The sequence below is a fragment of the Penicillium antarcticum genome (assembly GCF_028974205.1).
Source record: "Penicillium antarcticum strain IBT 31339 chromosome Unknown utg000003l_segment0_segment0, whole genome shotgun sequence".
Taxonomy (NCBI): domain Eukaryota; kingdom Fungi; phylum Ascomycota; class Eurotiomycetes; order Eurotiales; family Aspergillaceae; genus Penicillium; species Penicillium antarcticum.
Window position 1 is genome coordinate 2,409,960 of NW_026695301.1, and position 26,119 is coordinate 2,436,078.

The window sequence follows — 26,119 nt, forward strand, 5'->3', positions numbered from 1 at the left end:
CTTCATTTTGTCTTGAATATCTGGTTTCTGGTGGCTAAGATCCCTAGAGATCCCATTTTATTACTGATTATTTGATTATCTCCCCTCTTCTGCTCTATTCCACCTCTACTCAGCTCATTGCTGTCTCTCCTTCCCACCTCTTTCCTCTTCCAGGTGTTTTTTCACCTTCCGATCGCCCGCCATGGCCTCCCTCCGCACCACCTCGCGCCTCTTCGCGGCGTCGCGGCCAATGTTCCGCCCTGCCTTCGCTCGCACCTATGCGACTGTTGAGCCTACTCCCACCGAGCAGCCCAAGATGAAGACCTTCAAGGTCTACCGCTGGAACCCGGACCAGCCCAGCGAGAAGCCTCAGATGCAGTCCTACGACCTCGACCTCAACAAGACCGGACCCATGATGCTTGATGCGCTCATCCGGATAAAGAACGAACTTGACCCTACCCTGACTTTCCGCCGATCCTGCCGTGAGGGTATCTGTGGTTCTTGCGCGATGAACATTGACGGTGTCAACACCCTCGCCTGCTTGTGTATGCTTCCACGATCTCTCCAGGCTCGACTCAGCTAACCCACACAGGCCGCATTCCAACGGACACCAAGTCCGAGTCTCGCATCTACCCTCTGCCTCACACCTACGTCGTCAAGGACCTTGTCCCTGATCTGACCCACTTCTACAAGCAATACAAGTCCATCAAGCCATATCTCCAGCGCGACACCCCCACCGAAGACGTAAGTCAACCATTTACGCTTATAGCCAAGCATATCTAACATCTATCAGGGTCTCGAATTCCGCCAAAGTCCCGAGGACCGCAAGAAGCTCGACGGTCTCTACGAATGTATTCTCTGCGCCTGCTGCTCAACCTCCTGCCCATCCTACTGGTGGAACAGCGAGGAGTACCTCGGACCCGCCATTCTGCTTCAATCCTTCCGCTGGCTGGCCGATTCTCGTGATGAGAAGACCGCTGAGCGCAAGGCTGCTCTTGACAACAGCATGAGTGTCTACCGTTGCCACACCATTCTCAACTGCACACGGACTTGCCCCAAGGGTCTGAACCCCGGTCGCGCCATTGCCGAGGTCAAGAAGATGTTGGCTGTCTAGATTTGGATCTAAAATGGAGTACGGAATTTTCTTTTCTGTCCAATGTGTTTCCAGCTGTTTTTCCTATGTTTCTCTTCTATACTTGTTCTATTTTTTCTCCGCTTTTACGGATGTTTTCATAGGTGTAAATTGTGGACCTTTGTTTCTTACAGGAATGCACTGGTAGTCCATTTGGCATTATAGCAACTGTGTATTCACTTTACTCTCTTTCACCCTTGTTTGTATCATTATTGTTTCTGTAAATACACACTCTTTATTTCTTAACATCAGCATCTATACCCCATCCAAACAATGCTAAGCGAACCCCAGAGCATTTACCCCGGCGGCTATATGTTCAGCCCCAAAGCGGTCAGCCACTCGTGACTTCAGACATCGTAATGAGAGACCACGTGATTACTAATCTGGGCTGTTAGCACAGTTGGTAGTGCGCCCGCTTCGCATTCGCGAGCGTGCGGGAGGTCCTGGTTTCGATTACCAGATAGTCCATATCGTTCTATTTTTTTCTTCTGTTTTGCTGTCTTTTTCGCTCTCGCTTTCTCTTATTTTCCATAGTTACTTTTTCCGTTGTTCGCATTTTTCATGTGCGATGCACCCACCTACTTCCCAGCCTATTTCACTTCGACTCCATCCCAATCTTTAATTGGACCGTTCGAATCCTGGCTCGCATGAGGGGATGTGGATGAAAGGGTAGATTGGCATAAACCATGCATGCGGTACCTAGCTGCATACATATCACATTGGTGTTCGCATTGGCTAGCCGACATACGGATACACCATCCATTGTTGTAATTACCGGGGTTGGCGGGACAGGCCTATTGTGTTCGCGCCGGTCCTAGTCCTAGCGTGAGATGTGCCCTAGACCGGCGGCCTTTAGCCTGCAGCCTGCATGAGGGCGAGAGATCGGATGACTGACTCGACGAATCGCTGTGTGCTCTATGTATACCTAGTCTGTTAGTGGGGGCCGTGAGCGTTGGCGTTGGCTGCTCCCCGGTCTTGCTATCTGGAATTAGGTAGCCGTGGATTGGTCGTGTGGAAGCTCTTGTTTTCAAATTATTTTTGTTGGATTTATTGCACTAGGTCGTTACTGTACGTTATATTACTCTGCAGGTCCTCTGTGGGTTCCATTCTCTTCTTCTTTCCTTTTCGTTTCCTTCAATCTTTTTCCTCTCCGATACTATACTGTTAGTTGAGCCTCATTCGCTCCTCTTGCTTTTGTATCACCATGATGGAATATACTGGGACCGCGGTGGCGTCGCTTCTTGGGTTTTTTGCGCTGAGAACTATCTACAATTTATACTTTCATCCGTTGTCGAAATTCCCTGGTCCGAAGATTGCCGCTGCTACCTTTCTCTATGAGTTCTACTACGATGTTATCAAGAGTGGCATGTACCTCTGGGAAATCGAGCGTATGCACAAGGAATATGGTAACTATATCCCTCCAACAATGGGTCGGAAGTATACGATATAGCCAACTGACACAAATTAGGCCCAATCGTGCGCATCAACCCACGAGAAATCCACATCAAAGACTCATACTACTACGACGAAATCCATGCAGGCAGCGCACGCAAAAGAGCAAAAGACCCCAAATACGCCGTGGCCTTTGGCGCACCATATTCCCTAGTTGGAACAATTGGCCACGACCACCACCGCTTCCGCCGCAACATCCTGAACAACTACTTCTCCAAACGCAGCGTGCAAAGCCTTACCCCACTAATCCACGAGAAAGTCGACAAACTCATTAGCAATTTCGAAAATGCCTACAAGGCCGGCACGGTCCTCCGTCTTCATCTCGATTTCGCAGCCTTGACTGCCGATGTTATCACCCAATATTCCTACGGCTGGAGCCATGGCTACCTAGATGACAGCGCCGGCTGCCGCAGTAATGATCTCGCAGATGCGGTGAACGGTTTGATGGTTATGTGGCATATCAACCGGTTCTTCCCGTTCCTGATTACGGCGTTTAGAGCTGCGCCGCCGGCGCTTTTGCGTTGGTTGCAGCCCTGCATGGCTGATCTGTTTGATTTGAAGAATCGATTGCGGAGACAGGCTGCTGAGACTGTGCAGAAACAGCAGGATAAGAAGGAGAAGGAGAAGAATGGGATTGAGGGCCAGGACAAGGGGCGCTCGACTGTTTTTGATGCGTTGACTAGTTTGGATGTGCCTGCCCATGAGCGTGTTCTTGATCGCCTTGAGGATGAGTCTGCTTTGCTTCTTGGTGCCGGGACCGAAACTACTGCCCGGGCAATTGCTGTTTCTATGTTCTATCTGTCGCGGGATAAGGATATTCTGGCCAAACTGCGTGTTGAGTTGAAGAGTGTACTTGCCACGCCTTTGTCTAGGGCCTCGTGGACGGATTTGGAGGGGTTGCCTTATCTGGTGGGATCTTACTCTTTTCTCTGGGGATTGGAAAATTGCTGACTCGAAACTTGTTTGTTAGACGGGCGTTGTAAACGAAGGCCTTCGCCTTAGCCATGGCATGACAGCTCGCCTAGCTCGGGTTTCGCCGACCGAGCCCATGCTCTACAAAGACTGGGCCATCCCCGCCGGAGTAAGTCAACAATACCCATTGCTCCTTTGCCACATGCACTATACATGTACATACACTCACCATGCAAAATCCAGACTCCAGTCAGCCAATCAAACTACTTCGTCCACATGGACTCAGCGCTTTTCCCAGAACCCGAAAAGTTCGACCCAGAGCGCTGGGTGCGCGCCGCAGAGAAAGGCGAATACCTAAGTCGCTTTATTGTCTCGTTCACAAAGGGAAGCAGACAATGTCTCGGGATAAAGTGAGTTCCCACTTCCCATCCCATCCCCGCCCCTAGCAGGAATCGACTCCACATTCTTGCGGTGTACACTTGTCCATTTGGACTAACAGGAAAAGTCTTGCCTATGCCGAGATTTACCTAGCTCTTGCTCATATTGCGCGTCGTATTGATTTCGAACTTTACGAGACTACCGTGGATAATATTACTGTTTATCGTGAGCTCGGCATTGGATGTCCCAAGACTGGGCTTTTGGGCGTTAGAGCTATTGTGACGGGAATTTTAGAGAAGTGAGATTGAACTGGTGCGACAAAGTACATTGTGCTGTAACTTTCTGATGTCAATATTTATGGGTCAATTTGTTGTGTGGATAGGTCTGTGATCCTGCATTTTAGTACTTTCGCCTTGGAATCATAAATCATGAATCATGATTATGTGTTGAAAGTGTTTAGAATTTCCTTAGTTGGACTTACGACGTGTTCTTTAGTTACGGTTGGTAGATGGATTGAATTAAAATGGGACTGACATGCAGACAGGGGTCTAGTGTCCTTCCTATTTGGGTGCATACATATATTAGTTGCTATTCGTTGTGGGGATTTAGCGCTAAGCCCATGCGCGCATCATTTTTTGTGATTTTAATATATAGAATCTCGGGTTTGCCGTCTCATGCCTAATTGGGTAAGGGGTTTAGAATCTGATGTCAGACTTTGTTGACTAGCTTTGGATTGCTTTTTGCCTTTTGACATGCTCTAGTCTGGTTCTTGCAGGCAGGATGTTAAGTTGAGTTGAATTCAATGTAAGTTGAATATATCGTCGGGGCTAGACCGTAACAGACACAACATATTTGCGATGCGTTCGCACCAATTCTCCAATGTGGTGTCTCAGCAGCGGGATACGCAGCGATAGGCAAGAAAGCACTGAACAGGTACGAAAAAAGAGTCCCAGTCGCAAAGAGAGCCGTCCATACTTGAGGTTCATTTTCTAGATGTGCAGCTGCCCAAGCGCAAAGAAGCATAGTTGAGACTCTGTCATTATTAGTCCGAGTAATTGTGCCAAGGTTGAAAAGGATACTCACGCCCCAGCATAATTAATATACCAACCGGCCATGTAGGCACTTTTATTTGCGGGTCGTATGATCAAGATGATCAATGACGTAATGTTCATCGTCTTACAAATTCAATGAGTATTTATAGAAGCCGATTAGAAAACGCAAACCATAGACCTGTATCCTCATTAGATATACTTGTTTAATGGTTTGTTCATATCTACCTGTTTTGCACTGGTAACCGTTGATAAACAACATGTCAATACGCCCCAGATAATCTGGCAAGACTGTCAGAGCACTCGATATAGAAAACCTCGTATGTGTGAATTACCTCGCATGCAGGTAGCCAAATTGACGGACCAGCATGGGATATGATGATGCACGAAGGATAAAGCATGATCATATATCCAATGCTATTCACGTTAGTAGGAGCAGTTCAATGCAGGAAAGGGCAACGTACTTGAAGAAAGTCGTAAAGTAGTTAAGCTCATTTCCATACAGCTTGAGATCTGTCTCCATTCCAGAGACGTATGCATTACTCCTCCAGCTAATTAGAACGATACTGCTTCAAGTGTCCCAGATGAACCCACAATATTGGTCTGATCTAGATACTTGAAGACGTAGCCTAGGAAGCCGATCGTTAGGAAGAATAGATCTAGGCGCCATACCTATAGAATTATCACTTTTAGAGAACATGTGGCTGTATTCGAGGGACTTACTAGAGCTCTCTCTTCTTTTGGGTCAGTTTCAATGACGGAAGTGACCGTGCTCGTAGCATTCTTCGTATTCGAAAGTATCCTTGGGATCATGATGTCGCCCTAGAATCACTATATTATACTGAAGTGTTAATTAAATCCGGCCAGTTTGTCTACTTTTAAGCTGGAGTAGCTAACGTTAGTGTGATTGCTGGGGTGAAATGGCATCATCGTAGTAAGAGAAGACGTATTTGGTGCGTATTTAGTGAGTTTGTGTAACGCCACTAACTAATCTGAGGTTAACTTAAGATATATACGGGAAAAGTATCATGATCTCCCCGGCTGTTGTTTTTCGACGTGTAGCAATCCAATTCTATGCGTACAAAGTTGCGTCGTAACTCACGATTGTTTTGAAGTGAGAGGTATATTGCACCATTATAGCTGCGATGGCACTATGAGAGACAACCTAGCGTCTCGCTATCCATGCATCAGCAATTTAGCCCTGATATTGTGCAATTGCTATGTTGTTCTAGTGACGAGAGGGTTTGGGTAACGCGCTTCCTCCACCTGAACTCCCACGTTGCAATAATTACTTCAAACCACAGTCGGGGCTCCCTCGACTATAGCATCCAAGGTAGGAAAAAAAAACGGAGAATATGAAAGATTGTCGATGGCTTTCGAGAACAAGACGATCGTAACCAGAAGAGGCAGTATCACTGTCAACACTGATAGCGTTGAGCGCTAAATGTATTGTCATAAGTGGCATATAATTCCATCGTTCTACCATATTTCCTCTAAGAAACCGAGAGACAGGCCAAATAAAAATGATCTTATCCAGTAGAATGGTTCTAAGCTTTTGATTAAAACCATCCAGCAGACGATGTTTGATATATCAAGCCAGGGCTATTAATTGAGGGGCAGGATCATGCATGATGCAGGCTAACTTAATAAGAATAATGCGCTGGGACAGCGACAATGTATGACGCGATATCCAGAGTATGTTATTGAAAGGAGTAATAACAACAACCAGCCTTATTTGGTTCAAAGTAGGCTGGTACAATGCTGTCATTGGGGTTGGTGCAGCAAGGGGTGAACAGGGTTGCTAGGGGAATAACTCTCGCGTGCCAGACACCCCTACACGCGATTTGCTGGTCCTGTAATCAGGCCTTTGTAGTGATTAGGTGATTCTGTTAGGCTAAAGAGGGTCCCTTAGTAAAGGTTCCTAGTGTCAATATTAAACCGGTGATGATGATGGACGACGAAGTTAAGAACATTAACATTTCAATTGGAAAGAAGCTGCAGCTTGGACCTATTCCTCTGTTTATCCGAGTATACCCCACAAAAATTGATCTGACGCTAAAATCAGGAGCTTGGAGTGCGCCACCATGTCCTCTTTCCTTTCAACATCATGCAGGTAGCGCTGTTGCGCGCTTTGGTTATGTTGCGAAACGATGATCGACAGTTACTTCCGCTTGAACAAGCTCTGTTCAACCTCTGACAAGCTTCCCTGGGCAGGTCCTTGGCCGATCATTCCAGAGAGCAAACATAGCTCGGGACTTGGGTCCCAAAACCAGCCCTTTCTCCAGCCTTCTCATACCCATCGGGCATAATGCACCCTTCTGCTATGCTGTAGTCGTCACCCCACCAGCCCAACGATGCTGATCCTTATCAATATAGGCGTGAGGCATGGCAGACGCGGCAGATCGCAAACCATAACAGACACATCCAACATCCTATACTTCTCTACATAAAAGCCATTATATCCCTTTCACCCGATCGCGAACAAGTCTTTCATTTTTCTCTGACCTTTTATTCTTTCGTTTATTCGCCTCAAACTAGGGTTTCGACCAACCACACATAATGCACTACACATATCTCTCCCTGGCGTTCTTCGCCGTCGGCGCCATCGCCGCCCCAGCTGCTCGTCGCTCGAACTCTGCTGATGCTTTCGGCGACATGAGCGACATGACTGCTGGCTTCCCCTTCGGCCCATCCGGCTCTTCTACCGTCACCGATGAAGATAACGATGATGGATTTGGCGACTTCGGCGACGGCATTTCCGGTGCTATGGCGGCCTACCAGCAGGCCGAGTCTGCCAAGATGTCCGCCCAAAACCCTAGCACCCCTAGCCCTACCCACGCCGTGAAGGAAACTTCCAACGAGCCAGTGCCTGATATGCCAGCAGCCGAGCCCATGGCTGATATCCCTCCCAAGCCTGAAGCCCCGAAGCACAAGATGCCAGAGGCTCCCTCCAATCCCCTGGTCCCAGCCATTCCTGCTGTCAACGCCGAGCCTAGCCACATTACTCCTACCCACTCCGCTAAGGCCGAGCCTACTCACTCCGCTATGATCGAGGCTTCTCACGCCATGAAGGCCGAGCCTACCCGCCCTATCCAGAACTTCCAGGACGCCATGCAATCTCAGGCCTCCGCTGCTGCTCCCGCTCCCGTTGCCTCTCAGGCCCCCATTGTCTCCGAGGCTCCTATGGTCTCTGAAGCCCCCATGGTCTCTCAAGCTCCCATGGCATCCGAGGTCCCCATGGTTTCTCAGGCCTCCGTCGTTGCTCCTAGCCCTACTCACCCTCTCATCCACGCCCCATCCAAGAGCAGTTCTCTTACTGCTTCTTCCAGCGCTACTCCCTCTCCCAGCGCATCTGCTGCTGCTGGCCCCGTTGGCAACCTTGTCGGTGGTCTTCCTCTTGTTGGACCTATGATCAAGGGACCTCTTGCTGGTCTCGGTCTCCGACGTTAAATTCAGTACCGAAGTGATGATATGTCGCGTGCGATGTTGGATACCCTTTGTACCAAATAGTTATGCTGGTCACTTCCGCTCTTTTTGTACTTGAATTCCTTGGCAATCAATTGGTGGCGCGCTTCATTTTCTGGGAATCTTTTATATACCACGAAATTTAATTCATAGAATTCGGTAGCGGACCTCGCTATCAGAATACTTCGTCTTCAGTGATACAACCCATTGTAACTTAAGCTCAATTCTATCTATCTAGACGGGTATCTCCCCCCAGATCCCAACCGATCAATACACCCCTCAACGGCTTTCTGCATAGCATTCGTCGCCTCCTCGAGCAAAGTAGTCAAAGGCACTTTCCCAGCCATCTCCGACTGCACCCGAACATACTCATTATTCAGGACCTTATTAATATTGATCTTGGACACCCCACAATCAATACACTTTTGGAAGATCTCCTGAGTAAACGGATCAGCACCATGCAGTACAAGCCGAACCTCACCCCCAACAGCCGCATTAATAGACTGCAACCGCTCATACTCCAACTGAATCCCACGCGGCCCATATTCACCATGGACGTTCCCAAAGGCAGGCGCAAGCCAATCGATCCCCGTATCAACAAACTCCCGACTCTCCTCCGGCGTCGTCAAAAGCCCCTCCAAATCAGCCGTATCCGCAACTCCATCTTCACCACCCTCAATCCGACCAGGCTCCGCCTCTGTCGCGATCCCGCGTGCGTGGCAGTAATCCACCAGTTCGCGCGTTAGCGCCAGGTTCTCCGCTTTCTCGTAGTGTGACATGTCGACCATGATGCTGTCGAAGCCGCCCAGGTCGGCGGCGTACTTGATGATCTCGGGGGTTTGCGCGTGGTCCATGTGGACGGTCACTGGGACGCTGGCTTTGCGGGCTGCTTCGGCGGCTGCGTGCACGAGGATTCCGTCCGCGTAGTGTACTGCCCAGGGAAAGAGGAGGATCATTGCTGCTGAGCGCTTTGCTTCTGCTGCGCGCACTGTTGCTAGGATACCTTCTACGTTGTAGCAGCACATTGCGGGGATGCCGTAGTGGTTTGTGGCGGCATGGTCGAGGATGCGCAGGGCGCGGTTTTCTTTGAGGGACATTTTGGAGTGTTGGGATATTTTCAGGAGAGGTAGAAGAGGATACGCCAATAAATGTAGTTTCAATGCTAAGCTACTTATAGTCTTAGGGTCAAGTCGCACGCTGTCCGACCCTCGGAGTTGGGCCGAATTGCCCACTACGTCAGAAATGTGGGGGAAACGGCGGAGTGATGTCCGGTTGGCTCTGATTTTGATATCGAATTCTGGCTTATACGTGACTCAATTGCTCTGTCGCGTGTACGATTGTTGTTTCGCGATTGGAGGTGTTATATTCCAACCTTTTGAGGCTAATTTCTGATATCTTAGCCATTACATATGTCTGGGTGAAATCTAACCTTGCTTGCCTCGGACTTTTTAACAAATTATCCGGGGCGCTAATCGCATAATTTCCGAGTTATCTGCCCCATTCGTTCGTTTCTCGCAAAAATATAGATCACGAAGCAAGAGAAACACTAACGCGGTAGTCCGTGACCCGGCCGAGCAACTGGTTATGTCTTTACTACACCAAGTAAATCGCCGCTTTTCACTGCAACAAGATATGTAAAATATGGAGAGATCGCATTGATAAGGCTAAGCTTCCGCAGAAACGCACTAGGTATCGTTCAATGGTTGCGTATACTCAACTCCACCGATGGTTGTCGTAAGTGTCCCATTTGCATCAAAATTTGTCTCCAGCAAGTCCATCAGAAGATGGAACCAATCTGGACTGGTGAGCTCAAAGCTGTTGGTGAGACCACAAGATGTAAGGTTCGAGTACGACGAGGCCAAAGACGGCGAAGAAGTTGTGACATTCTCATTTCCGGTGATTATCGCAGCCGGATCCTCAGAATATTGATGATATGTCACCGATCCAAGGCCATGTCCGTCGCCTTTCTCAGCAGCAGTAACGTCTGCATGTCCAGGTATGAGGCCCTGGGGGGTGTATGTGCCAGCGGGTGGGTCTTGGCGCGCTGGAATCTCGTCCCCACGCAAGTAAGGTGTGACCCAGGAAACATCTCCGGGGCCCGGCTGTATAGCTTGTAGATTAGTTTGCTCACAGCCAGTCAACTGGCCACTATGATTCGATAGGTTCGATCACCTTGAGCTTTGTGCAACAGGTCCTGATGTACTTTAGAGTAATGGCAGGATGCCAAGCAGAATGTATATAGTAACTGCAGGGATATTCATATTGGTGATACTCGAAATCTAAGCTGATCCACAAGTTGAAACCTGGTCGGTTTTGGGAGCTCACTGCAGTTTTCTGATGATGAGCCAGTCCCGAGTGGGATAATGAGTAGTATGATAAATGACCCTAGTCAAAGCCAGTAGTAATATTTTCCCCAGCAACCTCGGGGAGAAATTCTATTTCAGCCATGGTGGGCGTGCAAGGGGAATATGATGAAGGAGGACGGAGGGAGGGAGGATACAGTCGATGGCAAAGTTGAGGGGCCTATAATCTAACACACTCTGTTGTGAGAACACAAGATCACAACTTTTCACTTACCTAGTGCGTTTGCCATTTCCTGGGGCTGTGTTATATTTGTGTTGTAAAGAACGTAGCCTGCTTCTTGTCATGTCTTCGTTTGGGGTTCCTCCTTTGAGAATTAGTAAACTTGCCTTGTTCTGCCTTTTTATCTTTTGCTTTTGATCGCTCTGATCGATTTTAGCCTTACCCCTCGTGCGTTCACTAGCATCTTCTACTGCGTCCCATATGAGCATGATTTAAGGTCGTGATTTAGTAGAAGTAGATCCCCTCAGCACATATTGATATACCGCAGCAATCTTGGTTGATGACACGCTACTTAGAAACTTAGTCTATTTAAATATGACTATACAATCTTGTAGAAATATCCGACCAATATGTGCCAAATTTGTTCCACGCTGAAGCAATTTCGGAGTCGTAAACATGCTCGGCGAACTCTCCGACCCTATACCCACCCCCAGCAACCCTGAAATGGTCCGACATATGGACCCTTAATTCCTGAATTATCCAATCGGCAACTCGGAAACTCGGATACAATCCAAATATTCCAACTCGGCTCGGTTTAGGCTAAAGCCAAGAGAAGTATACGGCACTCGGATGAAGTCCGAATCATCCCACCTTTGCCTCATTTCTCCAGACAAGTTCCCCTCACATAAAACCCCCACGCGGGCAGCTCTTTATCCTTGATATTCAAAAGATTTACCTCCATTAAAGTGCTCATATTCTTTCTCTTTGTCTCTATAACCACCATTGTTCATATACCACCATGTCTAAACCGTCCGTTGGCTTCGTCGGCCTTGGAGCCATGGGCTTCGGCATGGCCACCCACCTCGTGAAGGAAGGATACCCAGTCCACGGATATGATGTGTTCCCCGCATCGGTGGAGCGCTTCAAGGCTGTAGGCGGAATTCCAGCATCGTCGCTAATTGACTCCGCCCAAGACAAGGAGTTCTATGTTTGTATGGTCGCATCAGCACCACAGGCGCAAAGCGTGCTTTTCGGCGAGGGTGGCATTGTCAAAGGTAAGTTGAATACAGACATGGTAGATATTAGAAAAGGCAATTAACTTGCTAAACCTCCAACTAGCCCTTGGTCAAAATGCAACCCTCCTCCTCTGCTCCACCGTCCCAGCTACCTACGCCCAATCCGTCGCGGCAGAGCTCCAATCCTGCGGCCGCGGCGACATTCTCTTCATCGATGCGCCTGTGTCAGGCGGAGCCAAGCGCGCCGCTGATGGTACACTGTCTATCATGGCGGGCGCATCAGATGCCGCATTGGAGAGTGGACGAGTCCTGTTGCAGGCTATGTCCGACTCGAACAAGCTGTACCTTGTCCCGGGTGGAATCGGTGCAGGTAGCAACATGAAGATGGTGCACCAGGTTCTGGCGGGAATTCATATTCTTGGTGCTAGTGAGGCACAGGGCTTTGCGGCGCAGCTAGGTCTCGATGCGGTTAAGACTGCTGATGCTATTAAGGCTTCTGATTCTTGGACTTGGATGCATGAGAATCGTTTGCAGCGTATGCTGGAGGAGGATTGGCATCCTGGTGCTAGTGCTTTGACTATTATTCTTAAGGATGTGGTGAGGACCTCTTATTTGCCGAGTTGGCATATGTGCGGCTGCTAATCGACTTGTTTGCTGGTTTTAGGGCATTATCACTACCTCTGCTCGCCAAAGCCAGTTCCCTACTCCTCTTTGCTCGACCGCTGAACAGGTCTATCTCTCTGCTCTACTGCAAGGATACGGAGCAGTGGATGACTCGTCCATGGTGCGCCAGTACTTCGCCAACCCAATTACAAAGGCCTCTAGCACGAAGTCCGTCGAGGAAACTGCTGAAGCACTCCAGCTAGTTTTGGACTTAATGGAAGTTACCAATCTTGTTGCAGCCGCTGAGGCTATTGCATTTGCCCGCTACCTCCATGTCGATCTCAAGCAGTTCTTCACCCTTGTCAGTGATGCTGCTGGAGCCAGTCGGCAGTTCATGACAAAGGGTTTGGAGATGATTGAGGGACATACTGAACAGGGCGCTGGCTCTGAGACTATTGATGCTGCTATTTCTCGACTAGAGAAGGCCTCGCAGAAGGCTCGTGATCTTCACTGTCCGTTGAATCTGGGAAATGCGGCTTTGAGTGTGCTGTACATGTCTAAGAGGGCGGGATTGGGTGCTGAGGGGAGTACCAGTGTGATGAAGACTTTTGGAAACTAATTTTGATATACCACTGCGTTTATTTGCAAATTGAGCTGATTTTCTACCTTACTACATCCGGAATTAATGCCACTTCATGCAATCGCTATTGTGGCTTTCGCCTTTCTAGATCATGTTTGATGGTTAGATCAGACCAATTCTTTCCTTCTATTTTTATTCTTCTATAAGGCAGAGACTACGTATTCAATCTGAAAGGGCCGATGGAGCATTGGTTTATTTATCTGAGAACATGACCGAAACTACAACCACATGGAAAACCATCAATAACCTCCCGGTGTATGCTCAACCGCTGGTGCACTTCAACCTTGCAAAACCCATTGCCAAACCCAATGCTCAATTCCTGACTATCCAATGACCGACGCTCTCGCACTTCAGTCTCCCAAGCAGACGAAGAGTATCTCGCCAAATCATGTCTCTGAGGATTCTCGATAAACCTCTTGACACCTTCATGATCATCCGCATCCTCACCCGCAAAAAAGACCTTGTGTCGCATGTGCAAGGCTGCAAAACAGCTAGCACGAGCAAAGTCACCGTTGGAAACACAGAACTGAAACACATCAAGGTATGCAACGCTAACCATGGGGCCGGTTTCCCCTTCCTGCTGAAGTAACCACAAAGTGTCGCGGCATAACTTGAGTCCCCGTTTTGCATTGTAAACGGCGGAACTGTGAAGTCCTGTATCGGGTTAGCTTTGCCTTTATAGTTTTAGCGTCCCCAATACGCTGTCACGGAACCTACCTTCAATGCCCACCGACAGAAAAGACCCGTCTTCGCTGATCTTCAAGATCTTGTGTGAAGATGTATTCCCAACCCTTAAGACTGTCACCCATGTACTTGGAGAACTTGGCTTGCTTCTCGGGTGTCCAGTCCTTCCTGATGATGGTGTTGTGGTTAGCATGGTGTCACCAAATGTCAAAAAAAACCACCAATTTGGATGACTTACGGATCATTGCTGCTTTCCATATTCGTTGCAATTGTGACAGGGCTAGTGAGCATGGCATTCATCACCGACTTGTAGTGATCTGGGGAGACGTCGCTCTCGGCGCTCATAGCGGGTATCTTGGAGAGCACTAATGTCGAGTCAGCAAAGTCAGAAACCTTGGAAGAAAAAAAGATAGGAGACACCAAAGACGTACCACTATCGAAGAGCTTTCCACCAACCACCGGCACACCTAGGGCGACCAGACCTAATAAGGTGTTCAGCCACGAATCATCGGATTTCGGCGGAACAGGCGCAAATGTATTCTCCAAGTCCGGGAGAGTATTGTCAATGAAAAGTGCAGCATCGGCAATAAGCGCAGCTTTGAACTCGGCATATATCTGAGCGCACCTCATATTAGATATTATTCTAGGCAGTGCGAGAAGGATAGAGGAACGGTATTTACCTGATGGATCTTCGCAAAAGAAGTCTAGATAAGCTCAGCTACAGCACCGGGCCTATGCTTATCGTTCTTCTTAGCTCAAGCTCTACATACAGTTGTTGTCACCATCAATCAAATAGCACTTGGCCACGGGTAGTCCGCCAAGAAGGTATGAAATATGGGTTAAGAAAGCCTCTCTGTCCTCGCTGTCATAGTTATCTCGGTAGTCCTTCCAATCCGCAATCACATCACTCCAGGCACTGTCGGCGTCAAGCTATTCCCAGCGGGTGTGGGAAGACTTGAAGGCTGTTTCCACCGAGTATTCGTCGTCACAGCCTATATCCGTCCAGTTGCCAATGCGCTTACTAGCACCCCGGGGTGTGATTTTGCCGGACTTTGCTAGGAGGATTATACTAGGCCAACCATCTACACCGTCAGGGGCATCGTTGAATTGTTCCAAGTCGTTGGCCTAATTGACTATACCGCCCATGCCAAGTGATTCATATATCTTGGTGCGTTGAGTCCTGATCTCGGGGCTCATGTAAGCCACCTAGTTCGTATCGTCGTAGACTATAAGGTTTCTGTTGCTGTGGGCATCGATGTAATGTTTGTTGACGCGGGATGAGTTGTGTTTGAGGAGTTGATTGATCTCGGCATTTGATATGTAGCCAGCGGTATCAGTGTATTCCGTTTTGTCGGCGTTAGAGTGCAATCGGCTTCTAGTGAACTTGCAAAGGGGACTATCGTAGTCTCCGTCGGCCATCCTGAAGGATCTTCCGTAGCTGCTGATACCGACGACTACCTTGCTAGAGTCCACACTAGCCTTGGTGATCAGGGAAAGAGATTCCCGGGTCTCTCTTAGGTTGACGTGGCTTCGCAAACAACTACTATCATCGTAGCTAGCCTGAGCATTAGGGTTTCCTGCATCCTATTGGCCGTGCAAATCATAAGTCATGAAGACGATATAGTCAACAACCTTGCTGATCTTTGCAATAGGAAAGCCCTTGAGGTACCAATAGGAGCCGGGAGCAGTGATAGAGACAGACTTATCTCCCAGAAGGTTTTTCAAAACCACAAGGAAAGCAAGGAAGTTGTTTCCTTCACTCTTATCACCAGAGGGGACTCCAGGAGTATCGGGTGCCTGTTTTTGTTAGTGGCCGATCACACTATTTGCCTTAGAAAGAAAGTATGCAGAAGGCTGTACTCACAATTGGATACTCCTAGTCAATGTCAACACCAAAGACGTGCTGAGAATCATAGTGTGGTCTATAGAGTTGCATAGCTAGATTGTCTCTGCGCCTATTGAATTTGTGGAACTCGTCAATGAATGACTACAGAGCCACCTCGCTGATTTCCTTGTTTTGTAGACTGTTTCCAATATAGATACTAGCTGAAGTGGCACCAAAACGCGAATACAGCATAGCTGTCCTGCTAGGAGTAACATGTCCACGGGCAATATAATCACGCAGTTGTTTGATCAAAGAGCGGTACTCAGACTCGGTACCCTGTGAGTATAAGGACCAGCCGATTTCATAGTTGACCTTGTGCTTTTGCACAGGGCGAGCAAGTAATATATAAGCCTGTGAGTTATCGCTGAAGTCATTTCCATATACTTATGCACGCGAAGATACGGTGATAAGACTCGGTATCATCGACATCGTCGTATAGGTTGAAGCCATAGAACATAGGCTAGTCACACTTGTCTAGCTATTTCAGTTCGTGGTAGCTTGACCAATTGGAAGGGTCAGGACCCGTCAAAATGCATCGCTCAGGGCAGATGTTATTAAACCCTTCATAGCTCGGACTAGCACCTTGCCTAGAGGTTCCATGCCCAGAGACAACCGCGGCAGACAGCAGTAAGCCTGCAGCCACGCCATTGAGAAGGGGTGTCATGGCTTTGAGCGCCCTCGCGATAGAGGTAGTAAAGAGTGTAATGTGATAAAGATAGATTTTTTTTTAAAAAAAAAACAAGAGTGATAAAAGATCGGATCAAAAGAGTGTATAGACAAATGGAAATGAGTGACTAATAGGAACAGAGACCCCCGAAGCAACTTCCTCAGGCTAAGAGGCACAAAGATTCTATCAAAGCTCCAGGGAGCGTCCAGTAGTTTGAATAAATACACAAATTTCTCGCCCCCAACCTCCGACTCGAGATGATATCTTCTCACAACTTTCTGTGCTGTATACGAGGACCCATCTAGCATGGCCCCCGGGTGTGATTGAATCACGAACTAGATAATCATGCGGATATACCTTCTTCGAATCCGAGAACGCGATCTAGTAATCCAGTGTTTCAGCAAATTGCGCCAAGATCTGTCGCGTAAATGTCACAGAGTATGAGATCTCCATTTCCAAGGTTGCAGTGGGCGATTTAGGGGCCGCCAAGAGTCGCGAGGGTCCTCTAAGCTTCTGGCTCCACTGCCCAAATGCATTCTAGGGCTGGGAGGTTCATAAATTGAAATGAGATCTAAGGCTATGTACAGGGTATTCAGAAACTCGTACGTAATTTTTATACAATTTTAATATTGCAGTCACCCACTTCCGGGGGACCCTCTTTTTACGAACTACGAAACCTTCTAGTCTCCCTAGCGCGAGTAGTTCGGTTTGCTGCCCGTACGAAATTACGACCCTTTCACTTTGGGTCACTTTGGGGTACTTCGCCCTACTGCACCCAAATTTCCCTTTTTTTGATCTCTTCCCTTTGGACGTTGGATTTTGCCGCTGATATCAGTTGATATTGGCTATCAACCTTGGACTGTCCAGTGGTATCGGCTTAACCACACCTGAGCTTCTTAACCCTAATATCCTCGAATCCTCACTATGTTCGATATCAAGAAGCAGGTCCTCGCTTTCAGCCTGATGGCATCACTGGGGATAGCCGAGACTACGGGCCTTGGGTTCGCAGAGGTTGACTTGGTCTTTCCGCGAAGCGGCACCTTTGGGCCGATGACACTCACCCCCATCGTTTTCGCAATTCAGAACCCCGCGGCGATTGATCGACTCTATCCCTATATCTATTACGGATTGTGGCCAGTGGATCTCCCGCCGGGGAATCAAACACTGGACAGCAATCTGGCGCGACAACATCTGCCCAATACAACGTATGCAACGGGCTCTGTGGCATTCCTTGAAGCTAGCATCGCAAACACGCTGAACACCGAGAATGACTGGGAGTTTGTCTGGGAAATGGACTGGACCAACTGCTCGACGTCGGCGAACGAGACCACTTCGGACGGTGAGCCCAAAGTCAACTTGAACAACCCATGGACTGGCCAATCCGTCCGCTTTACTACGAAGAAAGGGGCAAGCCAGCCTAATTTGACCGCTCTCACTGCCGATGACAAATGCGGTGATGCCTCCGCTCTTGTATTCAACGTCACAAAGACCCTGGAAGCCCAATCGGGTTACTATGAAGGCGAAAAATGCGCCGTGCTCGCGAGTCCCGCGCCTACGCCTGCTCCTTGCAAGGTCAGTGTCGCACCGGCGGCCGCCTCAAGTATCTCGTCCACCCTCACCGCAGCACAGTGCGCTGCTCCTACCCCTGGTATCAGCTGTCCACCTAAAAAGGGCGCAGCTACTGTCAACAATGCGGCCTCTCAGCTGACATGGTGGGTTGCTAGTATGCTACTTGTTCGCGAGCTATTGATTTAGCGGCGACGTTGCTCATCTTTTCTATGTATTTGAATAACCTTAGTGTATCAACTATCAATTGTCCAATATGTTAAAATGAGTTTCGTGGGGTCATAAGGGAATTGTCGGTGCTTCGCCACTGTTTACTATCCGTGTGATCCATGAACATGATGATTCCACTTGTCAAAATCCAGGAGCTGTCGGCTTCCGTCCTCCCGTCAAGCTTAGTCCTGCAGCTTTACGAGTACTTCGGTTGCAAATGTGGCAATATCTTGGCGTCACAAGTACGGAGTAGCGGCTTGCACAATTTACGGGAGGCTGAATCTTTTTCTCGGCGAGGCTTTTTTATCAGAGCCGCAAGTGTTATTCTGGACGGAGGGCTCCGTCCGGAGAACCCAGCGTCTGTTCGTAACCCATACTACTTTGTCTTAATATACATCAATGGCCATCATGGCCTTTTGACCAATGTCGGTCCTCTTAACTCCATGAGAAGGTCAGCATTATAAAACCAAGGGACCTTAGGCCCTTCGACTGCCTCGGGCAAACTTTTACATTTACGCGGACCCAACCAACAGTGCTAATTCCATAGGGCTAGATTTTATACTATGCACGGGTCAATCCTCGGCAATCTCCAAGACACCGGGGGCGGAAAAGGGGGCGGAAGGTGGGTCGAACCCTGGTGATCTCTTAACAACCAATGAGCATCACTAATCTTAGCCCTACCCACCCCTATCCCCGTTGCCGGGCCGGTTTACTAATCGGAGATCACGACGGAAGTGTGGGTGGAGATCTGGTCAGGTATAAGGCAGTTTCGAACTTGAGTTCCAAGGTTAAGTATGCCAAGTTGGAGCCTAGCCGAGATATGCGATAGGCTGATGCCTAGGCCGGAATTTGAGCTTGGGCGGACTTGGGCTCTTGGTGCAGGGTATGTGAGGGAAGCGCATCTTTAGTGCCTTGGCATGCCTCCAACGTTACAATCTGTAAGCGACGTACTAGTATATTGTATACGAGTGTATCCGGTCTTTCCGTTCCTCTATACTTCCTATTTGGGAAATTCGGATGGAGTAGTGTCAATTTCGCACGGTTGAACGCTTGATACGGAGTATAATCTACTTCAATTTGCGTCGCCGTGGTTGATTCAACCGAGACAGCACTATTCGTAAGTTCAGTTAGCATTGAGTTCTCGAATGATGGATTTGACTTGTTGGAACACATTTTAAAATCAAACTTGCATCGGCATATCGTTTCCCTTGAATACGTCGCCCCTATGTTGCTTAATCCTGATAAGAACCTACGAACCAATCATACATGGAAAATACTGATGTTCAGCCAGAAATACGAGAGTATGATATTTTCAAACCAGAGATCCTCACCCCTGATTACTATGCCGATATATGCGAAGATTACGACGACGTGAACGGTCGTGAGGACTGGGATGAATTGGAATATCTCTCAGGCGACCATCCTTCGTACACGCGTGTGTATAAGACGATACGACGGACATGTGCCGAGCAACAAGAGATCATAGAGGCAGGAAGAGATTTGACTTTGATAAGTCTTGCTTTAAATCTTTTCTATAACTTGAAAGAATTGGCATTGGTGTTTTGTGAAACAAAGGGCGGCGAGGACTAGGAGAGTGATTACCACCAGGTCTCGAGTATGAGAGAGCCAAAGTCTTTTGAGCACTATGTTCAGCTGGTACTGGCAGCTCTCAAGGATCGCAGCTTGAATTTGAAGCTTATTTAGCTCACCGGCCTCGAACCTCCCGATTATTCTTCATGCAGGCGCTTCCATTGGAACTCTTTGGTGACTCCTCTCACTGAGCTAGTCGAATACACCCCGGGTCTCCGGCTTGTCGAAAGCTACGTGGCTTTGGCGTTACTGTGTCGCGTAAGCCTTAACATACGTGAGCAATCATTGTGCTCAATCGATCTGGAGCTGGACTATTTAGAGAACTTCCTACAAGCGACTCTAAGTCCTTGCGCTCTCTCGGTGTCCATAATATCAGAGTGATTGAGCAGGGAAAGCACACCTATTTGACTCCGGCGCATCTTGGACACACGGTCGGTTTGACAATTGGAGAAAGGACTGTGGATAACCTCTCATGTTCGTGCTCCTTCCAGGAGGGATGGAAGTTGTTCTTTTCAGCCCCGAACGCCGGCAATAGGTAAGGGAGAGCTTCATAGAAGGGCCTTGGCCATTCTTACTACCTAGCCCGACTCGACACAATTGCCTTACCATCACTCCGTGATATTTTTCTTTAAACGTCATCAAAATCCAAGTTACTGTTCGTAGCCTTTCAAAGTGGAGAAACGATAGTCAGGAATTAATATCATTGCTTAGCCAGATGTGCTTCACTACGACTTCTTCACGGGATGCATCACAAGCAACACAGCGATAGGTGAATCTGGGGTGCAAAGATATCTTACGACGGCGCTATCGCGGGATGACATCCATTCTTCATTTGCGAGATAGCTGACAGTGATCTCCTCGCCTTGCGGTATGTTCTTCACGGCGTAGATTGTTTTGTAGGAGTTCGTGGTGTTCCAGGAATAGACGGCATTGGCCAAGCAGCTGTGGTTGAAACGAGAACAGAGGAGGAAAATCCCCGCTGTATTTGCATCGGATTCTGAACAAATTCCGTTGGTCTTCATGATACCTTCGATCAGACCATCCTCAGAATAACGATTTTGGAGGTCGAAGAAAGCTTGCATTTGGTCTTGGTTCAAGCCGCGCAGCTGGTTTGCAAATCCAGACTGTCTTTCTTCTCTCGAACATCCCTCCCAGATTCGAGGGGTCATGCAGAGAATTGACTCGGATAGGATCAAGGTGCCTCCTTTGATGTCTTCTAAAGCAATCGCTCCTTTGCCTTTGCCTGGGATATCTCGTATCTCGAATAGAGGTTGGGAAGCCATATTTTGAGCTGATGCGCGATGCGCGATGAGCGATTATGGGTGAGGAGCTCAGCTGCGTTAATGGGTGATGATACCGTTGCAAGAGCTAGTGCTGAAAAATGAGTCGATTATGTCGTCGTGTAGCGTTTTGTCTCAAGATATCGTGAGGTCTGGTGTTTGCTTCAGCACAGTAACCCTAATGCGTACTAAATATTATCACAAAAGAGAGCCTTCCATCAATTAGTAAATGCCTTACAAAAACAAAGATGATTATTGTGTAAGGGTATAATTCTCATTCTATTTCTATAATAATATCCAACAAAAGAAACAAGAAAAAAAGAGCATGAAAGAGAAAGGACAATAATTACTCCTCAAACTCCGCCATCAAAGGGACTTCAGAGTCCCACATCACACGCAAGGGCTCAAATATGCCCATTTGCCTAGCTTGATCAGCCGAGAAAGCAGAAACAACCCCAGAGTACTTGTCCGGGAACCCAGGAATACGAAGCGGATCCTTCAGTCCCCTTTGCATCACAGCCTCCTCAGAACGTCCAAACATGTACCCATAGTACAGGTATTGAATCCGCTCCGGGAGGCTATGCCGAGCAAGAGTGCAACATTCATTTGCATGCTGAATATCCTTAAGCTTCATTTTCTCAGCTTCCTCCATGGAATACGCATTAACAACCCCATTGTATTCATCAAGTTTGTCGGGCATAGGCCGCGGCTGCTGCATTCCCATACTCTCAGCTTCCTCCGTGGAAGCGGCATCCATCGCGCCGTAGTATATATGAGCTACACGCGGTGGGATAGAGAAGAAGGCATCAATACAACAGCCGCGAGCATGCTGTGGATCAATCATTCCCAGATCGATAGCTTCCTTCTTGGAGTCAGCCTTCATAATAGCGTAGTACTTGCCAAGTTGCTCAGGAGCAGGATGAATCTCCTCAAGGCCCTTTTTCTTGACTGCTTCTTTCGAAACTGCGTATAATGCACCGTAGTATAGGTGCCATTGGGCGGCAACTTCATCGCAGCAACCGCGGACATGCTGGGGGAATTGGAGACCCATGTCCTGCACCTCCGCTGCAGAGTAACCTTTCATAAAGCCCTCGTACTCACCGGGCATGTTGGTGATGGGTGCAAAAGCAAAGAGACCTTGTTTCTCGGCTTCCTGCTCTGAATTTGTGGAAAAGATGCCATCGTAGACATGCAGGAGAGCGCTTCTGACAATAGGGCGTGTATCTTCCTTATTATCATCGGCGTAATCGGGTCTGAGCATGGGCTCTGTATCCCATAGGTGATGGTCGTCCTCAATGCCCAGCTCAGCGTTTTGGTCGCTCTTGTAAGCCTGGTCTTGAAAGAACGAAGCCTTGTTGAGAAGACTCGAAATCATAGCTTTGCAGCGGTATCTTTCGTAGTCCTCTTCGATCCTTTTTGCGACTGTTGCTTCAATGCATGCTGCGGTGCGCTCTAGGTTAGCGATCCACCCATTGGAGGAATTATACTCCACCTCACTGGTGGCGTAGGTATATTCATCAACACTGGATGTAATATTGAACCGGGCATCAACAAAAGCGCAGTCGCTTTCATCAGACTCAGTGGTAGCGTGCAGGTCTGCATGTTCAAACTCTAGGATATCTTCGTTGGAATCATCGAAGTTGGCAATGCAGCTATCATCGGTAGAAGGAGGCTTGATCATCTTAACGTCAATCAAACCATTCTGCCAAATCCGGTGCTCTTCATCAAAAGGCAACTGGTCAGTACTGCCCTCGCTAGAATTTTCATACTCAGAGCTATCATAATTGGAAGTAAAGTAGTCATAAGTAGACAGAGATGAGATGAAAGATTCAACAAGAGCAGGCGGCAGATCCAACGAGCTAGACTGTGTTTCCATGCGACTGTGCTGCAACAGTGGTGAAGCCGAGTTGGTAGATTTTGGGCTAGCAATACTGTCAGCCCTGTGCACATGGCGGGATTGGTGAGTATCAATGACGTCGTAGAAAGGATCTAGAAGAACACCGCCCTGCTCTTCATACTCTGTACTGATAATCGAGCCAAGGTCACTCAGGGGTGCATCTTCACGAATGGTAAAAGGGAGAACGCTCACCATCCGAGCTTTGATCTCAACTAGCGGTCTCTCAATATGTAGGCCCTTGACGACAGGGCGAGCCTCGCATGTTTGACCCTGGTTGTCGTCGTGAGATACTATATTGGCCCATTCTCGTTCGCACTGTACGCACATGTTAGGCTGAGTGGAATCTGTCATATCGTGATCTATCTGGATCTCTGTACAGGAACAAGTGTGCACTGGGTCTGTGAGGCGCGTTTTGTTAGTAAATTCCTGGCAACTTTCAACGGTCCAGTTGGATATATGACCACAAACTTGGTAGTGGTGATAAGTGTGATAGCACATAGTGAGAGTAGTACTTGATGAAGTGTAGGAAGAGGTTGGGGCACAAGGGGAAGATGGTAGTGCATACTGAATTTGGGGCAAGCTTGAGTTTTAAAGCCTTCGAAAATAATACGTACTCCGTCGCGAAACACCTGCATGGTAACCTCTCAAAGAAATTTGGTGAAGCTCAGAACAAAGAAAAAGAGACAATAGAGCAGCGATGACCGGGTCAACGGCATTGTTTGACTGGGTTTCTTTTGTTTACTATTTGCTGTTTTAAGGGCCAAGAATCTTAGTCTAAATGACATACTAGAACCTTCTTTCATACATTTCATGACTGATACCCATTTCATTATATTTGAGTCATTATTCCCCTAAAACCTTATTGTCCCAACTCCAAACAAAGAACAAGCAATAGCAACAAAGATAGCCTCAACTTGAAACGTTAGGTCTCTAAATCCATCAGATACCGAGCTCCAGAGTCAATCAACCACATCATCGCAGTCTCATGCATCCATCTTATGGCCGGTCGTTCCAACGGCATGATGCGAGACTCGTCTGCTTTCCTCCACATAACCGTCTCGCTTCTAAACACGATCGAATCTTCTTTTTCTTGGCAGCTGATTGCCAGCCGCCCATTTACAAAATCCATTGTCTTCATTTGCATCTCAAACTCGACTCTATTCTCTTTGCGAAGTTTGACTCGGTAAATCCCACAGGCAAGATCGCCTTCCTTGAAATCCAGACAAGAAATGTGAGACCTTTTGAAACTGTGTTTTTCTTCTGGAGTCCTGAGGGCCATCTTCAGCATGAGAGCCTGCGGGAAGCGGGAGAATGCCGTCATGTTGCGGCGCACTAGTCTTTTGAACAGCTGCTCTGTTGACTCATTTTCGGGGAGACAAGCTCTCAGGACGGATTTGGATGAACTATCCGCGATTGTGAAATACTGATCCGTGAAAACCGCATCAGGAATTGACTCTATTCCTGTTGGGTTGGTTGAGGCTGTGAGGGTTCCTCTGTGGGCCTTGTGCTGGATCGTGGATGCCAAGCGTTGATGGAAGACGTAGAAATAGACTACCGACGAGCCGGTTATTATGGCCGTCGCAGTCAATATGAGGCGCATCATCTTGAAGAGCGATGGAATTAGTTTAGTTCACTTTGAGGACTCAGTCGAGATAAAACTTGGGTCAAGTGACCTCATCGAATACGAGCTCGGCTTGGCGGAGTCAGGTGCATTCTTTCTACACCTCATCTGATACTTTTATTACTTAGGGGATGGTTATCGGATCTCTTGTTCAAAATCAATAGATAAAATATAAGAGTAAAGACAATGGGTGCTCGTCAAAATATCAATGACGTCAAAACATAGTGGTATCATTCTGAAAAAAAAAAAAAAAAAAAAAAAACACAAAAGATGAATCGCAACCAGAAGCAAAAGCATTAGAAGTAGAAAACAATCGCCTATTTTCTATTGCTATTTTGCAGAACCTGGACCCGTCCACTGTTATGCCAAACAGCCAGCTTAGCATTACACTTCCCGCAGGAATGTTCAACATCCTTGAGCGAAGACATCAAGTAAGGGATACACCCAAGGCAGCAACAGAAGCACAGAATAGCAGCCCATCCACTATGAAGTGGTTAGCTATCATCTCCTAGTCGTAACCGCGATCGCAAATTCGATCAAAAGGAAGAAAAATACTTACTGCGTAGTTCCCCCAGAAATCGGGTTAATACGAGTCATCTCCCGCTCCCCACAGACAGGACAGTCTACCGGGCAAGGCGCAGACTGAACACCATGTAGTGGAACTGCGGTCGCATATCCACTGGGATGGCCGTAGGGCGTATAGTACTGATTTGGCTGGGGTGGGCCCTGCTGGGGCAAGGGCTGACCAGCGTATGCCTTCTCGTGTCCCGTTACGGCGTCATAGTCTGGCGCTTGGCCGATGGAGTCGGGCTGGTGTGGGTATTGTTTCTCTGAGTGTCCGTTGATTGGTGTTGGGCCGTGGAGAGCGTCTGGGATCGAGTGGCTCTCGCTTTGGCCTTGGCTTTGGTATGCGTTTGCCTCTGAGGTTGGGCTAACAGGGCCTCCGGTTTGCATTGCGTGGATTGGGGTAGGGTGTGCGATAGGTGTTGAGTAGACTGGTTCGGGATCTTCGCTGTACATAGGAGCTGGTGCTGAAGATTTGGTTAGACGGTCCTTTTAGCTGGATTGCAAGTTTTTGAACGTACTTTGGTGGCGGGGCTCAGTCATTGCGAAGGGATGTTTGTTGTTGGAGTCCAAGTGTGATAGAAAATAATGCAAGGGGAGTCCAGCGTGACACGAAAATAAAAATCCGCGACAAGGGAAGGGCTGGAGCTTTAAGTCTTCCCATCCGTTAAAAATAGAGTCAAATGCGATCGTCGAGACTACGAGAACAGGCTACGATACAGGGTTTGAAGTGGATACTATGGCTGCTACCTGCACTGCCCGGGCATTTCTGCGGGAAGGCAGAAGCCAAGAAATAGTGGACAGTTGAATGACTAGTTAAAAGAGCAAACTGTCTGTATTCAAAAGCTAATCTCGTGCAAGACTACAGTGTTCTAACTGAATTGACAAGGCTCAGGGATGCGGCTGAATGTACAGATACATGACTTTTTGCGTAGAATACGTTGGACGTGAAAAGCATAAGACGAATGTCCTATTCTGTGCCTTGGCTCCAGATTCGCCCAAACCT

The 26,119-nt window shown here is 48.0% G+C and overlaps 17 protein-coding genes across 17 annotated transcripts; 6 read left to right on the plus strand and 11 right to left on the minus strand.

The window, feature by feature from the left end:
- Window positions 1-181: 181 nt before the first annotated feature.
- On the plus strand, window positions 182-1,093 carry sdh2 (succinate dehydrogenase iron-sulfur protein subunit SDH2; the record flags this gene model as incomplete). The annotated part of the gene is made up of 3 exons (XM_058461688.1): window positions 182-524; window positions 572-723; window positions 773-1,093. 3 exons carry the CDS (start codon window positions 182-184, stop codon window positions 1,091-1,093), a joined length of 816 nt encoding a protein of 271 aa, XP_058322265.1.
- A 1,222-nt stretch (window positions 1,094-2,315) lies between these two features.
- Window positions 2,316-4,155, plus strand: N7508_003623 (cytochrome P450; the record flags this gene model as incomplete). The annotated part of the gene is made up of 5 exons (XM_058461689.1): window positions 2,316-2,517; window positions 2,580-3,472; window positions 3,534-3,644; window positions 3,719-3,885; window positions 3,981-4,155. The coding sequence occupies 5 exons, from the start codon at window positions 2,316-2,318 to the stop codon at window positions 4,153-4,155; spliced, it is 1,548 nt and encodes a 515-aa protein (XP_058322266.1).
- A 1,010-nt stretch (window positions 4,156-5,165) lies between these two features.
- On the minus strand, window positions 5,166-5,425 carry N7508_003624 (uncharacterized protein; the record flags this gene model as incomplete). Its single annotated transcript, XM_058461690.1, has 2 exons — window positions 5,166-5,319; window positions 5,367-5,425. The coding sequence occupies 2 exons, from the start codon at window positions 5,423-5,425 to the stop codon at window positions 5,166-5,168; spliced, it is 213 nt and encodes a 70-aa protein (XP_058322267.1).
- Window positions 5,426-5,457: 32 nt separating this feature from the next.
- Window positions 5,458-5,724, minus strand: N7508_003625 (uncharacterized protein; the record flags this gene model as incomplete). Its single annotated transcript, XM_058461691.1, has 2 exons — window positions 5,458-5,574; window positions 5,626-5,724. Coding segments are annotated over 2 exons (216 nt in total), but the record flags the coding sequence as incomplete, so codon positions are not given.
- A 1,737-nt stretch (window positions 5,725-7,461) lies between these two features.
- Window positions 7,462-8,352, plus strand: N7508_003626 (uncharacterized protein; the record flags this gene model as incomplete). The annotated part of the gene is made up of 1 exon (XM_058461692.1): window positions 7,462-8,352. The coding sequence occupies one exon, from the start codon at window positions 7,462-7,464 to the stop codon at window positions 8,350-8,352; it is 891 nt and encodes a 296-aa protein (XP_058322269.1).
- A 245-nt stretch (window positions 8,353-8,597) lies between these two features.
- Window positions 8,598-9,464, minus strand: N7508_003627 (class II fructose-bisphosphate aldolase; the record flags this gene model as incomplete). The annotated part of the gene is made up of 1 exon (XM_058461693.1): window positions 8,598-9,464. One exon carries the CDS (start codon window positions 9,462-9,464, stop codon window positions 8,598-8,600), a length of 867 nt encoding a protein of 288 aa, XP_058322270.1.
- A 588-nt stretch (window positions 9,465-10,052) lies between these two features.
- N7508_003628 (uncharacterized protein) lies at window positions 10,053-10,960 on the minus strand (the record flags this gene model as incomplete). The annotated part of the gene is made up of 2 exons (XM_058461694.1): window positions 10,053-10,477; window positions 10,945-10,960. The coding sequence occupies 2 exons, from the start codon at window positions 10,958-10,960 to the stop codon at window positions 10,053-10,055; spliced, it is 441 nt and encodes a 146-aa protein (XP_058322271.1).
- A 729-nt stretch (window positions 10,961-11,689) lies between these two features.
- N7508_003629 (NAD(P)-dependent oxidoreductase) lies at window positions 11,690-13,128 on the plus strand (the record flags this gene model as incomplete). Its single annotated transcript, XM_058461695.1, has 3 exons — window positions 11,690-11,945; window positions 12,010-12,503; window positions 12,571-13,128. 3 exons carry the CDS (start codon window positions 11,690-11,692, stop codon window positions 13,126-13,128), a joined length of 1,308 nt encoding a protein of 435 aa, XP_058322272.1.
- A 740-nt stretch (window positions 13,129-13,868) lies between these two features.
- N7508_003630 (uncharacterized protein) lies at window positions 13,869-14,463 on the minus strand (the record flags this gene model as incomplete). Its single annotated transcript, XM_058461696.1, has 3 exons — window positions 13,869-14,001; window positions 14,072-14,198; window positions 14,265-14,463. The coding sequence occupies 3 exons, from the start codon at window positions 14,461-14,463 to the stop codon at window positions 13,869-13,871; spliced, it is 459 nt and encodes a 152-aa protein (XP_058322273.1).
- A 576-nt stretch (window positions 14,464-15,039) lies between these two features.
- On the minus strand, window positions 15,040-15,252 carry N7508_003631 (uncharacterized protein; the record flags this gene model as incomplete). Its single annotated transcript, XM_058461697.1, has 1 exon — window positions 15,040-15,252. One exon carries the CDS (start codon window positions 15,250-15,252, stop codon window positions 15,040-15,042), a length of 213 nt encoding a protein of 70 aa, XP_058322274.1.
- A 165-nt stretch (window positions 15,253-15,417) lies between these two features.
- On the minus strand, window positions 15,418-16,175 carry N7508_003632 (uncharacterized protein; the record flags this gene model as incomplete). Its single annotated transcript, XM_058461698.1, is given in 3 exon segments — window positions 15,418-15,630; window positions 15,833-16,101; window positions 16,121-16,175. 3 exon segments carry the CDS (start codon window positions 16,173-16,175, stop codon window positions 15,418-15,420), a joined length of 537 nt encoding a protein of 178 aa, XP_058322275.1.
- Window positions 16,176-17,309: 1,134 nt separating this feature from the next.
- On the plus strand, window positions 17,310-18,140 carry N7508_003633 (uncharacterized protein; the record flags this gene model as incomplete). The annotated part of the gene is made up of 1 exon (XM_058461699.1): window positions 17,310-18,140. The coding sequence occupies one exon, from the start codon at window positions 17,310-17,312 to the stop codon at window positions 18,138-18,140; it is 831 nt and encodes a 276-aa protein (XP_058322276.1).
- A 1,287-nt stretch (window positions 18,141-19,427) lies between these two features.
- Window positions 19,428-19,751, plus strand: N7508_003634 (uncharacterized protein; the record flags this gene model as incomplete). Its single annotated transcript, XM_058461700.1, has 1 exon — window positions 19,428-19,751. The coding sequence occupies one exon, from the start codon at window positions 19,428-19,430 to the stop codon at window positions 19,749-19,751; it is 324 nt and encodes a 107-aa protein (XP_058322277.1).
- Window positions 19,752-20,476: 725 nt separating this feature from the next.
- Window positions 20,477-21,034, minus strand: N7508_003635 (SET domain-containing protein; the record flags this gene model as incomplete). Its single annotated transcript, XM_058461701.1, has 1 exon — window positions 20,477-21,034. One exon carries the CDS (start codon window positions 21,032-21,034, stop codon window positions 20,477-20,479), a length of 558 nt encoding a protein of 185 aa, XP_058322278.1.
- Window positions 21,035-21,377: 343 nt separating this feature from the next.
- Window positions 21,378-23,255, minus strand: N7508_003636 (uncharacterized protein; the record flags this gene model as incomplete). The annotated part of the gene is made up of 1 exon (XM_058461702.1): window positions 21,378-23,255. The coding sequence occupies one exon, from the start codon at window positions 23,253-23,255 to the stop codon at window positions 21,378-21,380; it is 1,878 nt and encodes a 625-aa protein (XP_058322279.1).
- A 595-nt stretch (window positions 23,256-23,850) lies between these two features.
- Window positions 23,851-24,531, minus strand: N7508_003637 (uncharacterized protein; the record flags this gene model as incomplete). Its single annotated transcript, XM_058461703.1, has 1 exon — window positions 23,851-24,531. One exon carries the CDS (start codon window positions 24,529-24,531, stop codon window positions 23,851-23,853), a length of 681 nt encoding a protein of 226 aa, XP_058322280.1.
- Window positions 24,532-24,866: 335 nt separating this feature from the next.
- Window positions 24,867-25,656, minus strand: N7508_003638 (LITAF-like zinc ribbon domain-containing protein; the record flags this gene model as incomplete). The annotated part of the gene is made up of 3 exons (XM_058461704.1): window positions 24,867-25,032; window positions 25,109-25,580; window positions 25,635-25,656. 3 exons carry the CDS (start codon window positions 25,654-25,656, stop codon window positions 24,867-24,869), a joined length of 660 nt encoding a protein of 219 aa, XP_058322281.1.
- Window positions 25,657-26,119: the final 463 nt, after the last annotated feature.